This window comes from Pristiophorus japonicus, chromosome 15 (genome assembly GCF_044704955.1).
Source record: "Pristiophorus japonicus isolate sPriJap1 chromosome 15, sPriJap1.hap1, whole genome shotgun sequence".
Taxonomy (NCBI): Eukaryota; Metazoa; Chordata; class Chondrichthyes; family Pristiophoridae; genus Pristiophorus; species Pristiophorus japonicus.
Window position 1 is genome coordinate 71,591,246 of NC_091991.1, and position 13,237 is coordinate 71,604,482.

At 43.8% G+C, this 13,237-nt stretch overlaps 1 protein-coding gene across 1 annotated transcript in view; it reads left to right on the forward strand.

The window, feature by feature from the left end:
* LOC139280847 (ADP-ribosylation factor-like protein 8B-A) overlaps positions 1 to 13,237 on the forward strand; it is a 121,223-nt gene that overhangs the window by 22,188 nt on the left and 85,798 nt on the right. Inside the window, exon 2 of the mRNA XM_070900595.1 lies at positions 4,818 to 4,898. Coding sequence (XP_070756696.1) covers positions 4,818 to 4,898 — 81 coding nt within the window. The remainder of the gene's footprint in view (positions 1 to 4,817; positions 4,899 to 13,237) is intronic.

Consider the following 13,237-nt stretch of genomic DNA (forward strand, 5'->3'; position numbering starts at 1 on the left):
GCTGATCATTCCCTCAGTACCCCTTTCCTGCTTTCTCTCCATACCTCTTGATCCCTTTAGCAATAAGGGCCATATCTAACTCCCTCTTGAATATATCCAATGAACTGGCATCAACAACTCTCTACGGTAGGGAATTCCACAGGTTAACAACTCTGAGTGAAGAAGTTCCTCCTCATCTCAGTCCTAAATGGCCTACCCCTTATCCTAAGACTGTGTCCCCTGGTTCTGAACTTCCCCATCATCGGGAACATTCTTCCCGCATCTAACCTGTCCAGTCCCGTCAGAATCTTGTAAGTTTCTATGAGTTCCCCTCTCATCCTTGTAAACTTCAGTGTATGCGCAAATAGCAGTTAACAGATATGATGTAATTGACATCACGGGGACATGGCTCCAGGGTAACCAAGGCTGGGTACTCAACATCCAGGGGTATTCAACATTTAGGAAGGATAGACAGAAAGGAAAAGGAGGCAGGGTGGCGTTGCTGGTTAAAGAGGAAATTAATGCAATAGTAAGGAGGGACATTAGCTTGGATGATATGGATGATGCATTATAGGTGGATATTTCATCGAAAATGTGTGCACCCCGTGTACTTCAGCATCTGCCGCCTCCTCTCTCTGAGGTTCGAAATTGCTTTGATCCACCCTGGACCGATCTTCCTCTACCATGTGGTGGTTAGCAGGTTTTGCAGAGCTTGCAGCTCGCTCGTTGGAGGTGCCCCATTGTTCCACAGCTCTTGCAAACATACCCTTTGAAGCGGCATGAATAGGCCGAATGGAAGCCTCCACAACGCCAACAAGGTGTGAATTGCCTTGCATTCATCCTTTGTTGCGGCTCTGAGTCATCTGGGTCACCTGAGGCCTGCTGGTAGTTGCAGACTCGTGGTTTCTGCCCTGTACATTTCTGCTCACAAACACAGTTCCAGTTAATTTATGAACATTGCTGGCACTTATGTGCTGAGAGATTTGTTTGGTATTATCACTGGTGGACATATCGCAATGGCATTACTGAGGGTCGGTGTCTCTACAGTCAAAAGTTTTCATAGGATGGTCTCGTGGCCAATGCCCAGTACAAAAAAATCTCTGAGCATTTGCTCCAGGTAGCCATCAAACTCACATTGTCCTGCAAGTCGCCTTAGCTCGGCGACGTAGCTCGCCACTTCCTCACCTTCAGATCGCTGGCACGTGTAGAACCGATACCTCGCCATCAGCACGCTCTCCCTCTGGTTAAGATGCTCCCGAACCAGTGTACACAACTCCTCATATGACTTATCTGTGTGTTTCACCGGATCCAGAAGATTCTTCATGAGGCTGTAGGTCGGTGCCCTGCAGACAGTGAGGAGGACCGCTCTCCTTTTTGCAGCGCTTCCTTCTCCGTCCAGCTCATTGGCTACAAAGTACTGGTCTAGCCGTTCGACATAGGCTTCCCAGTCTTCACCCTCCGAGAACCTCTCCAGGATGCCCGCAGTTTGCTGCATCGTTTTGTTGGATTCGTATACTCGTCACCAGTTATTGTGTTCCTAACACACATGGGACTGCACACAGGAAGGTTAAAGTAAGTGACCTCAGTCTTTAATAAGACACTCCAGAGTGAGGAACAGGCCTTGGGGGCTGGCTTATATACAATGCTCCCAAGGAATGCTGGGATCCCTTGGGACTTCAGGGGATGCACTCCCTGGTGGCGGAACATGGGAGTGCATGCTTTACAGATACACAACAATTACCATCAAGCCAGGGGACCAACCCTGGCTCAATAATGAGTGTAGAAGAGCATGCTAGGAGCAGCACCAGGAGTACCTAAAAATGAGGTGCCAACCTGGGGAAGCTGCAACACAGGACTACATGCGTGCTAAACAGCAGAAGCAGCATGCCATTGACAGGGCTAAGCAATCCCACAATCAACAGATCAGATCAAAGCTCTGCAGTCCTGCCACATGCAGTCGTGAATGAAGGTGGACCATTAAACAACTAACAGGAGGAGGGGGCTCCATGAATATCCCCATCCTCAATGATGGCGGAGTCAAGCATGTGAGAGCAAAAAAATCAAGGTTGACGCATTTACAACCATATTCAGCCAAAAGTGCCGAGTGGATGATCCATATCGGTCTCCTCCTGAGGTCCCCACCATCACAGAAACCAGTTCAGCCAATTCGATTCACTCCATGTGATATCAAACGGCTGAGCACCTTGGATACAGCAGAGTCTATGAGACCCGACAACACCCCAGCTGTCGTGCTGAAGGCTTCTGCTCCAGAGCTAGCTGTGCCTCTAGCCAAGCTGTTCCAGTACAGCTACAACACTGGCATCTACCCAACAATGCGGAAAACTGCCCAGCTATGTTCTGTCCACAAAAAGTAGGTTATATCCAATCGGGCCAATTACCGTCCCCTCAGTCTACTCTCAATCATCATAAAGTGATGGAAGGTTTCATCATCAATGCTATCAAGCGGCACTTACCAATAACCTGCTCACTGATGCCCAGTTTGGGTTCTGCTAGGATCACTTGGCTCCAGACCTCATTACAGCCTTGGTCCAAACATGGACAAAAGAGCTGAATTCCAGAGGTGAGGTGAGAATGACTGCCTTTGACATCAAGGCAGCATTTGACCGAGTGTGGCATCAAGGAGCCCTAGTAAAAGTGAAGTCAATGGGAAAACTCCACTGACTGGAGTCATATCTAGCACAAAAGAAGATGATTGTGGTTGTTGGAGATCAATCAGCACAGCCCCAGGACATCGCTGCAGGAGTTTCTCAGGGCGGTGTCCTAGGTCCAATCATCTTCAGCTGCTTCATCAATGACCTTCCCTCCATTATAAGGTTAGAAGTGGGAATGTTCACTGATGATTGCACAGTGTGTTCCGTGCCATTCGCAACTCCTCAGATAATGAAGCAGTCCATGCCCATTTGCAGCAAGACCTGTACGGCATTCAGACTTGGGCTGATAAGTGACAAGTAACATTTGCACCATGCAAGTGCCAGGCAATGATTAGCTCCAACAAGTGACAGTCTAACCACTGCCGCTTGACATTCAACAGCATTACCATCACCGAATCCCCCACCATCAACATCTTGGGGCACCATTGAACAGAAACTTAACTGGACCAGCTACATAAATACTGTGGCAACTAGAGCAAGTCAGAGACTGGGTATTCTGTGGTGAGTGTCTCACCTCCTGACTCCCCAAAGCCTTTCCACCATCTACAAGGCATAAGTCAGGAATGTGATGCAATACTCTCCACTTGCCTGGATGAGTACAGCTCCAACATAATTCAAGAAGCTCAACACCATCCAGGACAAAGCAGCCCACTTGTTTGGCACCCCATCCACCACCTTAAACATTCACTCCCTCCACCGCCGATGTACCGTGGCTGCAGTGTGTACCACCTACAAGATGCACTGCAGCAACTCACCAAGGCTTCCTCGGTAGCATCTCCGAAACCCGCGACCTCTGCCACCTAGAAGGACAAGGGCAGCATGCGAATGGGAACACCATCACCTGCAAGTTCCCTTCCAAGTTACACACCATCCTGACTTGGAAGTATATTGCCGTTCCTTCATCGGCGCTGGGTCAAAATTCTGGAACTCCCTCCGTAACAGCACTGTGGAAGTACCTTCATCATGCGGACTGCAGTGGTTCAAGAAGGTGGCTCACCACCACTTTTTGAAGGGCAGTTAGGGATGGGCAATAAATGCTGGCCTTGGCAGCGATGCCCATATCCCATCAACAATTAAAACAAAAAGGTCTAGCCAATTGGCAGGCTATTTGATTGATTGGGAAGGGATCAAAGCATTGCCAGATTTCTGTCCTCACCCCAAATTAACATGCACACTTTCCAGTGGGAGAGGGGGTATTTGCTGGATGGTAATCAGGAGAGGAACTCTGGCTGAGTTTCTCTTTCTCTTTTCCCCCCCCCACCCCCGCACGTTCCCTCTGATGAAAGACACAATCCAATTGCTCTGCTCAGATTTTTGTCTCAATTAAGGTTAGCTGACTTAAAGCAGTTTTAAATTGGAACACATTTGGTCTGTATTATGGGAAAGCTGTGTGCGTGCACCTACTCTTTGTGTTTACACTGCTGAAACACATTCACTTGTCCTGACAGCAGAATTGCGGACCTATTTTTGCTGAAAAAGCAGTTTTCTTATGGTTAGTTCTTTGCTGCAACTTAATACACCTCGTACATGAAAATCATGACTTGTACCTCCTAGCATCTTTGAAATTTCAGCACAGAAGGAGATTATTTGGCTTATTGCACCTGTGCCAGTGCTTGCACCACATTGGAGCTATTTAATCTAATCTTTTTCTGCTCTCTTGTACTATTGAATATTTTTATTTTTCCACAAAGTGTTCATCTAATTCCCTCTTCCTGTGATTGACTCAACTTTATTTCTGTATTCGAATAATCCTTTGCCTGATAGAAATTCTTCTAACCAAACTTTATGCATCTAGTGCCAATCTTAAATTGATGCGTGTGCATTTATTTTTGTTTGCATGACTCGGCGAGTAGTTTTATTTGTGGGTCAGTGAAATAATTATTCACGGCTCTCTGCGCTCACTTGACCTGCTTGTGCTTGATGCTATCACTCACTGGATGCTTGAAATGGGAGATGTTCCATTTCCCAGCACTAATATCCCTCAACCTTGACATGCACAAAAATGTATCTTTAAAAATAAACTGAATCCAGCTGAAGATTCGGTACAAGTCTTCAACACCTACGCTGTTTTTGTTTTAGCGAAAAGAACTTTGCACACTTGTGGTTTTCCCTTAAATCTTTTTACATATGAATATTGAGTCAGTATTCTTTATGTTTTCTATACAGTCTGGCCAGTTCACTGAAGATATGATTCCAACTGTGGGTTTCAACATGAGGAAACTGACAAAAGGAAATGTCACCATAAAGGTAGGTTGGCAGGATCCTTTCCTGCATCTCAATATTTGAATTTTTTGCAGCAAAAAAAAAGTTAGCAGCTACTTTGGTACAGACTGTTCCTGTGTACGTGACCCCCATCTAAAATGATTTATTTTTTTAATACACTGAAAACTTTCAACAGCCTGTCTTTTCAGATCATGGTTCAGTAAGAAACCCCATGTTCAGCAGTGTAATCTGTTCACTTTCTTGCAGACTATATATACAGGTACAAAAGAATGTGTGTGTACTCAATCGGGTAGTCATGATTGTAGTACGATGTGCTGTGATGAGATTAATTTTGTTCCTCCATTGGTTAAACATTCTGAAAACTTCGGCTTATTGAAAATCCAGTACAATTAAAATAAAGATGCTTTTGCCTTACCGCTGAGTGTTTAATTTGGCTCCAGGCGAGTGACGCTATAAAAGGTTACTACACAAGATAAGAGCTCATAGTGTTGGGGATAATATATTAGCATAGATAAAGGATTGGCTAACTAACAGAAAACAGAGAGTTGGGTTAAATGAGTCTTTTTCAGGTAATTAAACTGTCACCTGGAGTGCCACAGGAATCCGTGCTGGAGCCTCAACGATTTACAATCTATATTAATGACTGATGAAGGGACCGAGTGTACTGTAGCCAAATTTGCTGACGATACAAAGATAGGTGGGAAAACGAGTTGAGGAGAACGCAAAGAGTCTGAAAAGGGATATAGATAGGTTAAGTGAGTGGGCAAAAATTTGGCAGATGGAGTATAATGTGGAAAAATGTGAGGTTATCCATTTTGGTAAGAAGAATAGAAAAGCAAAATATTATTTAAATATAGAAAGACTACAGAATGCTGCAGTACAGAGAGTTCTGGATGTCCTCGTACATGAAACAGAGTTAGCAAGCAAGTAGGAAGGCCCTTATTGCAAGGGGGATGGAGTATAAAAGTAGGGAAGTCTTGCTACAGCTGTACAGGGCGTTAGTAAGACCACACCTAGAGTACTGCGTACAGTTTTGGTCTCCTTATTTAAGGAGGGATAAACTTGCATTGGAGGTTCACTAAGTTGATCCCTGGCATACTGCACCGACGCCTGACCTGTGAAGGGAACACCACCACTGGCGAGCAGGTAAAAGAGCAGCGAGCAGCCAGCCCCTGCAGGGAGCAGTGCGAGCAGGTAAGACAGGGTGACTACATTTGACGTCACAGGAGAAAGCGGGGAAGTGATTGGTTGGTGAGTTTTTCTCTTTTTTTTTCTCTCCTTGCTATAATTAAGGGCCTTAAATTAGGGGCGAGATTAAAAACTAAATCTAATGAATTAAATACATTATAGATGGCAGGGCAGGCAATGTGTCACTGCTGCTACATGTGGAAGCTGATGGCCACCATTGAGGTCCATGGCGACCACATCTGCAGCAAGTGTCTGCAGCTCGAGGAACTTCGGCTCCGCGTCGATGAGCTGGAATCCGAGCTACAGACACTACGACATATCAAGGAGGGGGGGAGTTACCTGGACGCCGCGATCCAGGAGCTAGTCACACCAATTAGATTAATTAATTCAAATTAGATCGGTGGTCGGGGACAGGAGGGTGCGTCTATGAGTGAGGAAGGTATGGGGACTCGGGATGTAGTGATGGAGGAGCCTCAGCCCTTGCTCTTGTCCAACAAGTTCGAGGCTCTTACTCCCTGTGTGGACAAGAGCAGGACTGCAGGGAGGATGAGCAAACTGACCACAGCACCGTGGTACAGGGGACGGGGGGGGTCATTCAAGTGGTAGGGGACACTATCATTAGGGGGATATATAATGTTCTCTGCAACTGAGAGCGTGAGTCCCGAAGGCTGTGTTGCCTGCCCGGTGCCAGGGTTAAGGACATTTCTGGGCTGGAGAGAAACTTGGAGTGGGAGGGGGAAGATCCAGTTGTCGTAGTCCACGTGGGTACCAACGACATAGATAGGACAAAGAGGTTCTGCTGAGGGATTATGGGCAACTAGGGGCCAAATTAAAAATCAGAACCACAAAGGTAATAATCTAAGGATTACTACCTGAGCCACGAGCAAATTTACATAGCGTAAATAAGATCAGAGCATTAAACACGTAGCTCAAAGACTGATGTGGGAGAAATGGTTTTTGATTCGTGGGGAAAGAGGGAGCTGTTCCCGTTGGGACAGGCTCCACTTGGGCCGTGCTGGGACTAGGGTCCTAGTGAATCAAATAACTAGGGCTGTAGAGAGGGCTTTAAACTAATTAGTCGGGGGGAGGATTCAGGTGAACAGAAATGTAAAAAGTCAAAGAATAAGGAGAAGGCAATAGAGCAGGGTAGCATTGTGGGAAATGAAAACCAGAGTGTGACAGGAAGGGACAAAATGTATAAACACAAAAGTGAATCAGAAAATGGGGTCAAAGCATGAAAAAATGGTAATGAACAAATTTAAAAGCTCCTTACCTGAATGCTCGTAGCATTCGTAACAAAATAGATGAGTTGATGGCACAAATAGATACAAATGGGTGTGATCTGATGGCCATTACAGAGATGTGGTTGCATGGTGCCCAAGGCTGGGAACTAAATATTCAGGGGTATTTAACCATTCGGAAGGACAGACAGAAAGGAAAAGGAGGTGGGGTAGCTCTGTTAATAAAGGATGAGATCAGTGCATTAGTGAGAAACTATATTGACTCAGAAGATCAAGATGTTGAATCAGTTTGGGTGGAGATAAGGAATAATAAGGGGAAAAAGTCACTGGTGGGCATAGTCTATAGGCCCCCTAACAGTAGCTACACTGTTGAGTGGAGTATAAATCAAGAAATAATGGAAGCTTGTAAAAAAGAAACGACAATAATCATGGCCGATTTTAACCTTTATTTTGATTCGACAATGTAAATGGGCCAGGGTAGCCTTGAGGAAGAGTTGCTAGTGTATCCGGGATAGTTTCCTTGAACAGTATGTTGCAGAATCAACCAAGGAGCAGGCTATCTTAGATCTGGTACTGTAATGAGACAGGTTTAAATAAACTATCTCCTAGTAAAGGATCCTCTAGGAATGAGTGACCATAGCATGGTTGAATTTCAAATAAAGTTGAATCTCACACCGGTGTCCTAAGCTTAAATAAAGGAGATTACAAAGGTATCAAGGCAGAGTTGGCTAAAGTGGACTGGGAAAGTGGATTAAAGTATGGAATATTTCATGAGCAGTGGCAGACATTTAAGGAGGTATTTCCTAACTCTCAACAAAAATATACCCCAATGCGAAGGAAAGGCTGTAAGAGAACGGATAACCATCCGTGGCTAACTAAGGAAATAAGGGATGGTATCAAATTGAAAACGAGGGCATACAAAATAACTAAGACTAGTAGTGGGAGGCCAGAGGATTGGGAAACTTTTAAAAGCCAGCAAAGAACGACTAAAAAAATGATAGAGAGGGAAGATAGATTATGAAAGTAAATGAGCAAGAAATATAAAAACAGATAATTAAGAGTTTCCATCGGAGCATAAAAGAGAAAAGAGTGGCTAAAGTAAATGTTAGTCCCTTAGACTGGGGAATTAATGGCAGAGACTTTGAACAAATATTTTGTATCGGTAGGAGACACTAAAAACATCCCAACAGTGGATAATCAAGGGGCTATAGGGAGGGAGGAACTTAATACAATCACTATCACTATCACTAAAGAAGTAGTACTCGGTAAAATAATGGGACGAAAGGCGGACAAGTCCCCTGGACTTGATGGCTGGCATCCAAGTGTCTTAAACGAAGTGACTGCCAAGATAGTGGATGCATTGGGTGTAATCGACCAAAATTCCCTGGATTCTGGGGAGGTCCCAGCAGATTGGAAAACCGCAAATGTAATGCCCCTATTAGAAGAGGAGGCAGACAGAAAGCAGGAAACCATTGACCAGTTAGCCTAACATCTGTCATTGGGAAAATGCTGGAGTCTGTTATTAAGGAAGCAGTATATTTGGAGAAACATAATTCAATCAAGCAGAGTCAGCATGGTTTTATGAAAGGGAAATCATGTTTGACAAATTTGCTGGAGTTCTTTGTGGATGTAACGAGCAGGGTGGATACGGACGAACCAGTGGATTTGGTGTATTTGGATTTACAGAAGGCATTCGATAAGATGCCACATAAAAAGGTTATTGCACAAGATAAAAGTTCACTGGGTTGGGGGTAATATATTAGCATGGATGGAGGATTAGCTAACTAACAGAAAACAGAGTTGGGATAAATGGGTCATTTTCCAGTTGGCAAACAGTCACTAGTGGGGTGCCACAGGGATCGATGCTGAGGCCTCAACTATTTACAATCAATATTAATGACTTGGATGAAGGGACTGAGTGTAATGTAGCCAAGTTTGCTGATGATACAAAGATGGGTGGGAAAGCAAATTGTGAGGAGGACACAACAAATTTGCAAAGGGATATAGACAGGGTATGTGAGTGGGCTAAAATTTGGCAGATGGAATATAATGTGGGAAAATGTGAGGTTATCCACTTTGGCAGAAAAAATAGAAAAGCAAATTCTAATTTAAATGGAGAAACATTGCAAAGTGCTGCAGTACAGCGAGACCTGGGGGTCCTTGTGCATGAAACTCTTTTAGATTTAAATCTCTGAAGTGGGTCTTGAACCTACAACTTTCTGACTCAGAGGTGAGAGTGCTACCCACTGAGCCACAGCTGACATTGGCCTCCTTGTGCATGAAACACAAAAAGTTAGTATGCAGGTGCAGCAAGTAATCAGGAAGGTAAATGGAATATTGGCCTTTATTGCAAGGGGTTGGAGTATAAAAGCAGAGAAGTCCTGCTAAGTGTACAGAGTATTGGTGAGGCCACACCTAGAATACTGTGTATATTTTGGTCTCTATTTTAAGGAAGGATATACTTGCATTGGAGGCTGTTGAGAAAAGGTTCACTGGTTTGATTCTGGAGATGAGGGGGTTGACTTATGAAGATAGGTTGAATAGGTTGGGCCTATACTGATTGGAGTTCAGACAAATGAGGGATGATCTTATCGAAACATAAGATATTGAGGGGGCTCGGCAAGGTGGATGCAGAGGGGTTATTTCCACTCATAGGAGAAACTAAAACTAGCGGGCATAGTATCAGAATAAGGGGCCGCCCATTTAAAACTGAGACGAGGAGGAATTTCTTCTCTGAGGGTTGTAAATCTGTGGAATTCTCTGCCCCAGAGAACTGTGGAGGCTGGGTCATTGAATATATTTAAGGCGGAGATACAGATTTTTGAGCGATAAGGGAATAAAGGGCTATGGCGAGCGGGCAGGGAAGTCTAGCTGAGTCCATGATCAGATCAGCCATTATATTAAATGGCGGAGCAGACGCGAGGGGCCAAATGGCCTACTCCTGCTCTTATTTCTTATGTTCTTATGAAGGGGTTGTCTTATGAGGAAAGATTGAGCAGGTGGGACCTGTACTCATTGGAGTTTAGAAGAATGAGAGATGATCTTATTGAAAGATAAAATTCTGAGGGGGCTTGACAGGGTAGATACTGATGGGATGAATCTAGAACTAGGAGGCATAGTTTCAGAATAAGGGGTTGCCCATTTAAGGCGGAGTTGAGGAGAAATTTTTTCTGAGGGTCATGAATCTTTGGAATTCTCTACCCCAGAGAGCTGAGGAGGCTGGGTCATTGAATATATTCAAGGCTGAGATCGACAAATTCTTGGGTTATGGGGACCAGGTAGGAAGGTGGAGTTGAGGCCAAGATCAGATCAGCCATGATCTTATTGAATGGCGGAGCAGGTTCGAGGGACCGTATGGCCTACTCCTGCTCCTATTTCTTATGTTCTTATGACCATAGTGCGCCCCATCATCCCGGTTTATATTACTGACACACTACTGCTTTCCGTAGGCCACAATGAGAAATAGAGACCTTCTCCAATGCATTACATGTAGTCACCATGTAAAGCATTAAGTGACGTAGCATGGAGTACATAGTACACACATGGCATCAACATAAGGCAAATTCACTGCTTTGTATGTTATTTTGAGTGTTTTGTAGAACAGCTTTAAATTTTAGCATCCTGATTGACATTAGAGTTGGGCTAGATTTGCATTTATTTTAACGTTTTCCAAAGTTGCATCCTCAGTAGCCCGATGATGTACTAATTTATGGCTTTAATTGCACCGTTCCTTCCTCCATCTGCCCTTCTGGCTGCATTTCTTTATCCTGTGTTCACTTACAAACCTCTGGGGTCTCGAGGCATTTGTAGCTCTCATTTTTCTTCCCTTTATGATGACTTATTTTCGTGTAACCATTTTATAATTTCAATCGCTTTCATTTGAAACTCTAAAGAGTTAGCCAATTGATTTTGTGTAGCACCAGCAACATATTTGGTTTGTTGCTTGAAGTGCAAATACACTTAGTTGTGATGAGACACGTATTAATGTGCAGACTGTTTAATTGATACCAGTGAGAGTGGAACTTGATCGTCTGATGAGACTGTCTGATCCAGTTGTGATGAGTTGGATCGCATCTGATGCGAACTGTCTGCGGGAAGATGAGTTTTGCAAAGCCCAGTGTAACAACTGGATGACTGCACAATTGAAAGACACCTCTGTCTCGGGAAGATTAGTTTGCCTGAAATTTGAGAAAATTGCTGAAACAGAACTGCTTTGTAAGAACACGTATCAATTGGAATAGTTGCTGGGGCATAATAGCCAATTAGTTTTGAATGGTATAAAGTGCTCATATTTTTTTAACCCTAAACCCAAAAAAGATTGTATTGTTGCAAAAACAAAATAAATTGCAGGTAGAAGTTCTTTTGATTTTGCAGTAATTATATCACTGTCTCTTACACCAATCATTCTGCTGCCTCAAAGCCATGGAATATCCTCAGTTTTCCTTTCCACCTACAATGTATGGGCTTTTAAAACCCTTTCCATCACTTGTCACTGCTTCTTGATTTACCTGGTGTTGTTCCCTTCTCTCTTCAGCCTTGGTGTTGTCCTGCACAATAGTCTGTGACCCTTCACCAAGGTTTCTCAATAAATATTAGTGTCAGGTTAAAAGAAAATGTATAATTTTGGCATTGGCACAAAATGGCAGTAGCACTCAAGGCAATATCGGTTCAGTTAATCATTGAGGGAAAGATGCACTATCGAGAATTTGAATAAAGTGTTGCAGCTTGTGAGATGTGAATTGGCCACCCTGATACAGATACAAGGAGCAAAAAATAGCAGTAACTAATGTAGAAAAGTTAATTAATGATAGCTGAAAAGGATGTTCGAGACTTAGAAAACAGAAAGAAAGATTGATCAGCAACTGAGAGGAAGTAAAACCATTTTTAGGCCTGAATAAATACCAGATAGGTCCATTTTGGATAGAAATATTTGGGGACGAGGAAATACAGATGTATACAAGTTGATTATTTACAATAGAAGAAGGACAAGGTCTATTTTCAATCAGATTGGCTTGGGAAGTTTGAGTTCCTTGTATACAGTTATAGAACATAGAGTTACAGAAACTTACAGCATAGAAGGGGGCTATTCGGCCTATCGTGCCTGTGCTAACTCTTTGAAAGAGCAGTCATGCTTAGTCCCACATCCCCGCTTTTTGTCCGTAACCCTGTCTGTTCCTCATCCTCAAGTACCTATCCAACTCCCTTTTTAAAATTAGTTATGGAATCAGCATCCGCCATGTTTTCAGGTAGAGCGTTTCAGATCCTGCCACTCTCTGAATTAACTAAATGTCTGCAGGGCAACTGTACCAGATGAGATGCATCCCTTCCGCTAAGGAAATGGGTAATACTGGTTTTATAATTTTAAAGGACTATACATGAGGACTAGAAAATAGCGAGCATATTTTAAAATTTTAAAAAAGGAGCAACGTTTGAATTGGAGATCATCAGACTCTAATATTGTGCATGGGTAAAATGTTTACATTCTACTGGTGACCAATTTGGTAGCTGGATTGAACACTAGCTCAGCAATAGAAAGCAGTGATGAAAACTGGCTCAGCAATAGATGAAGGATGCGTCCATTTGTAAAATGGCCGCTGTTTCTCTGCTTGGCTCTCTGTTATCACATGACCTATTGCTGATTGGTCCCCTTGGAGGATAAGCCACACCCTGGAGTTTCTCTGGAATGTGTAACTAGAACCGCCCAGCCTAAGTTCTGACTGACTTTGCAAATTGTAATTTGATCCATTCTGACTTCAGAAGCCAGAGGGGACAGATGTCGAACAACCCAGCAAAAGCCACCAAGTTCCAGCCGAAGTCCCTTACTCCAGTGCAAGTGCATCCCTCCCCAGCCGAATTCCCTTACCTCAGCGCAAGTGCCCCCCACCCCCTCCACCATAAATGGGGCATTGTGTGTGGGTCATGGATTGTTAACAG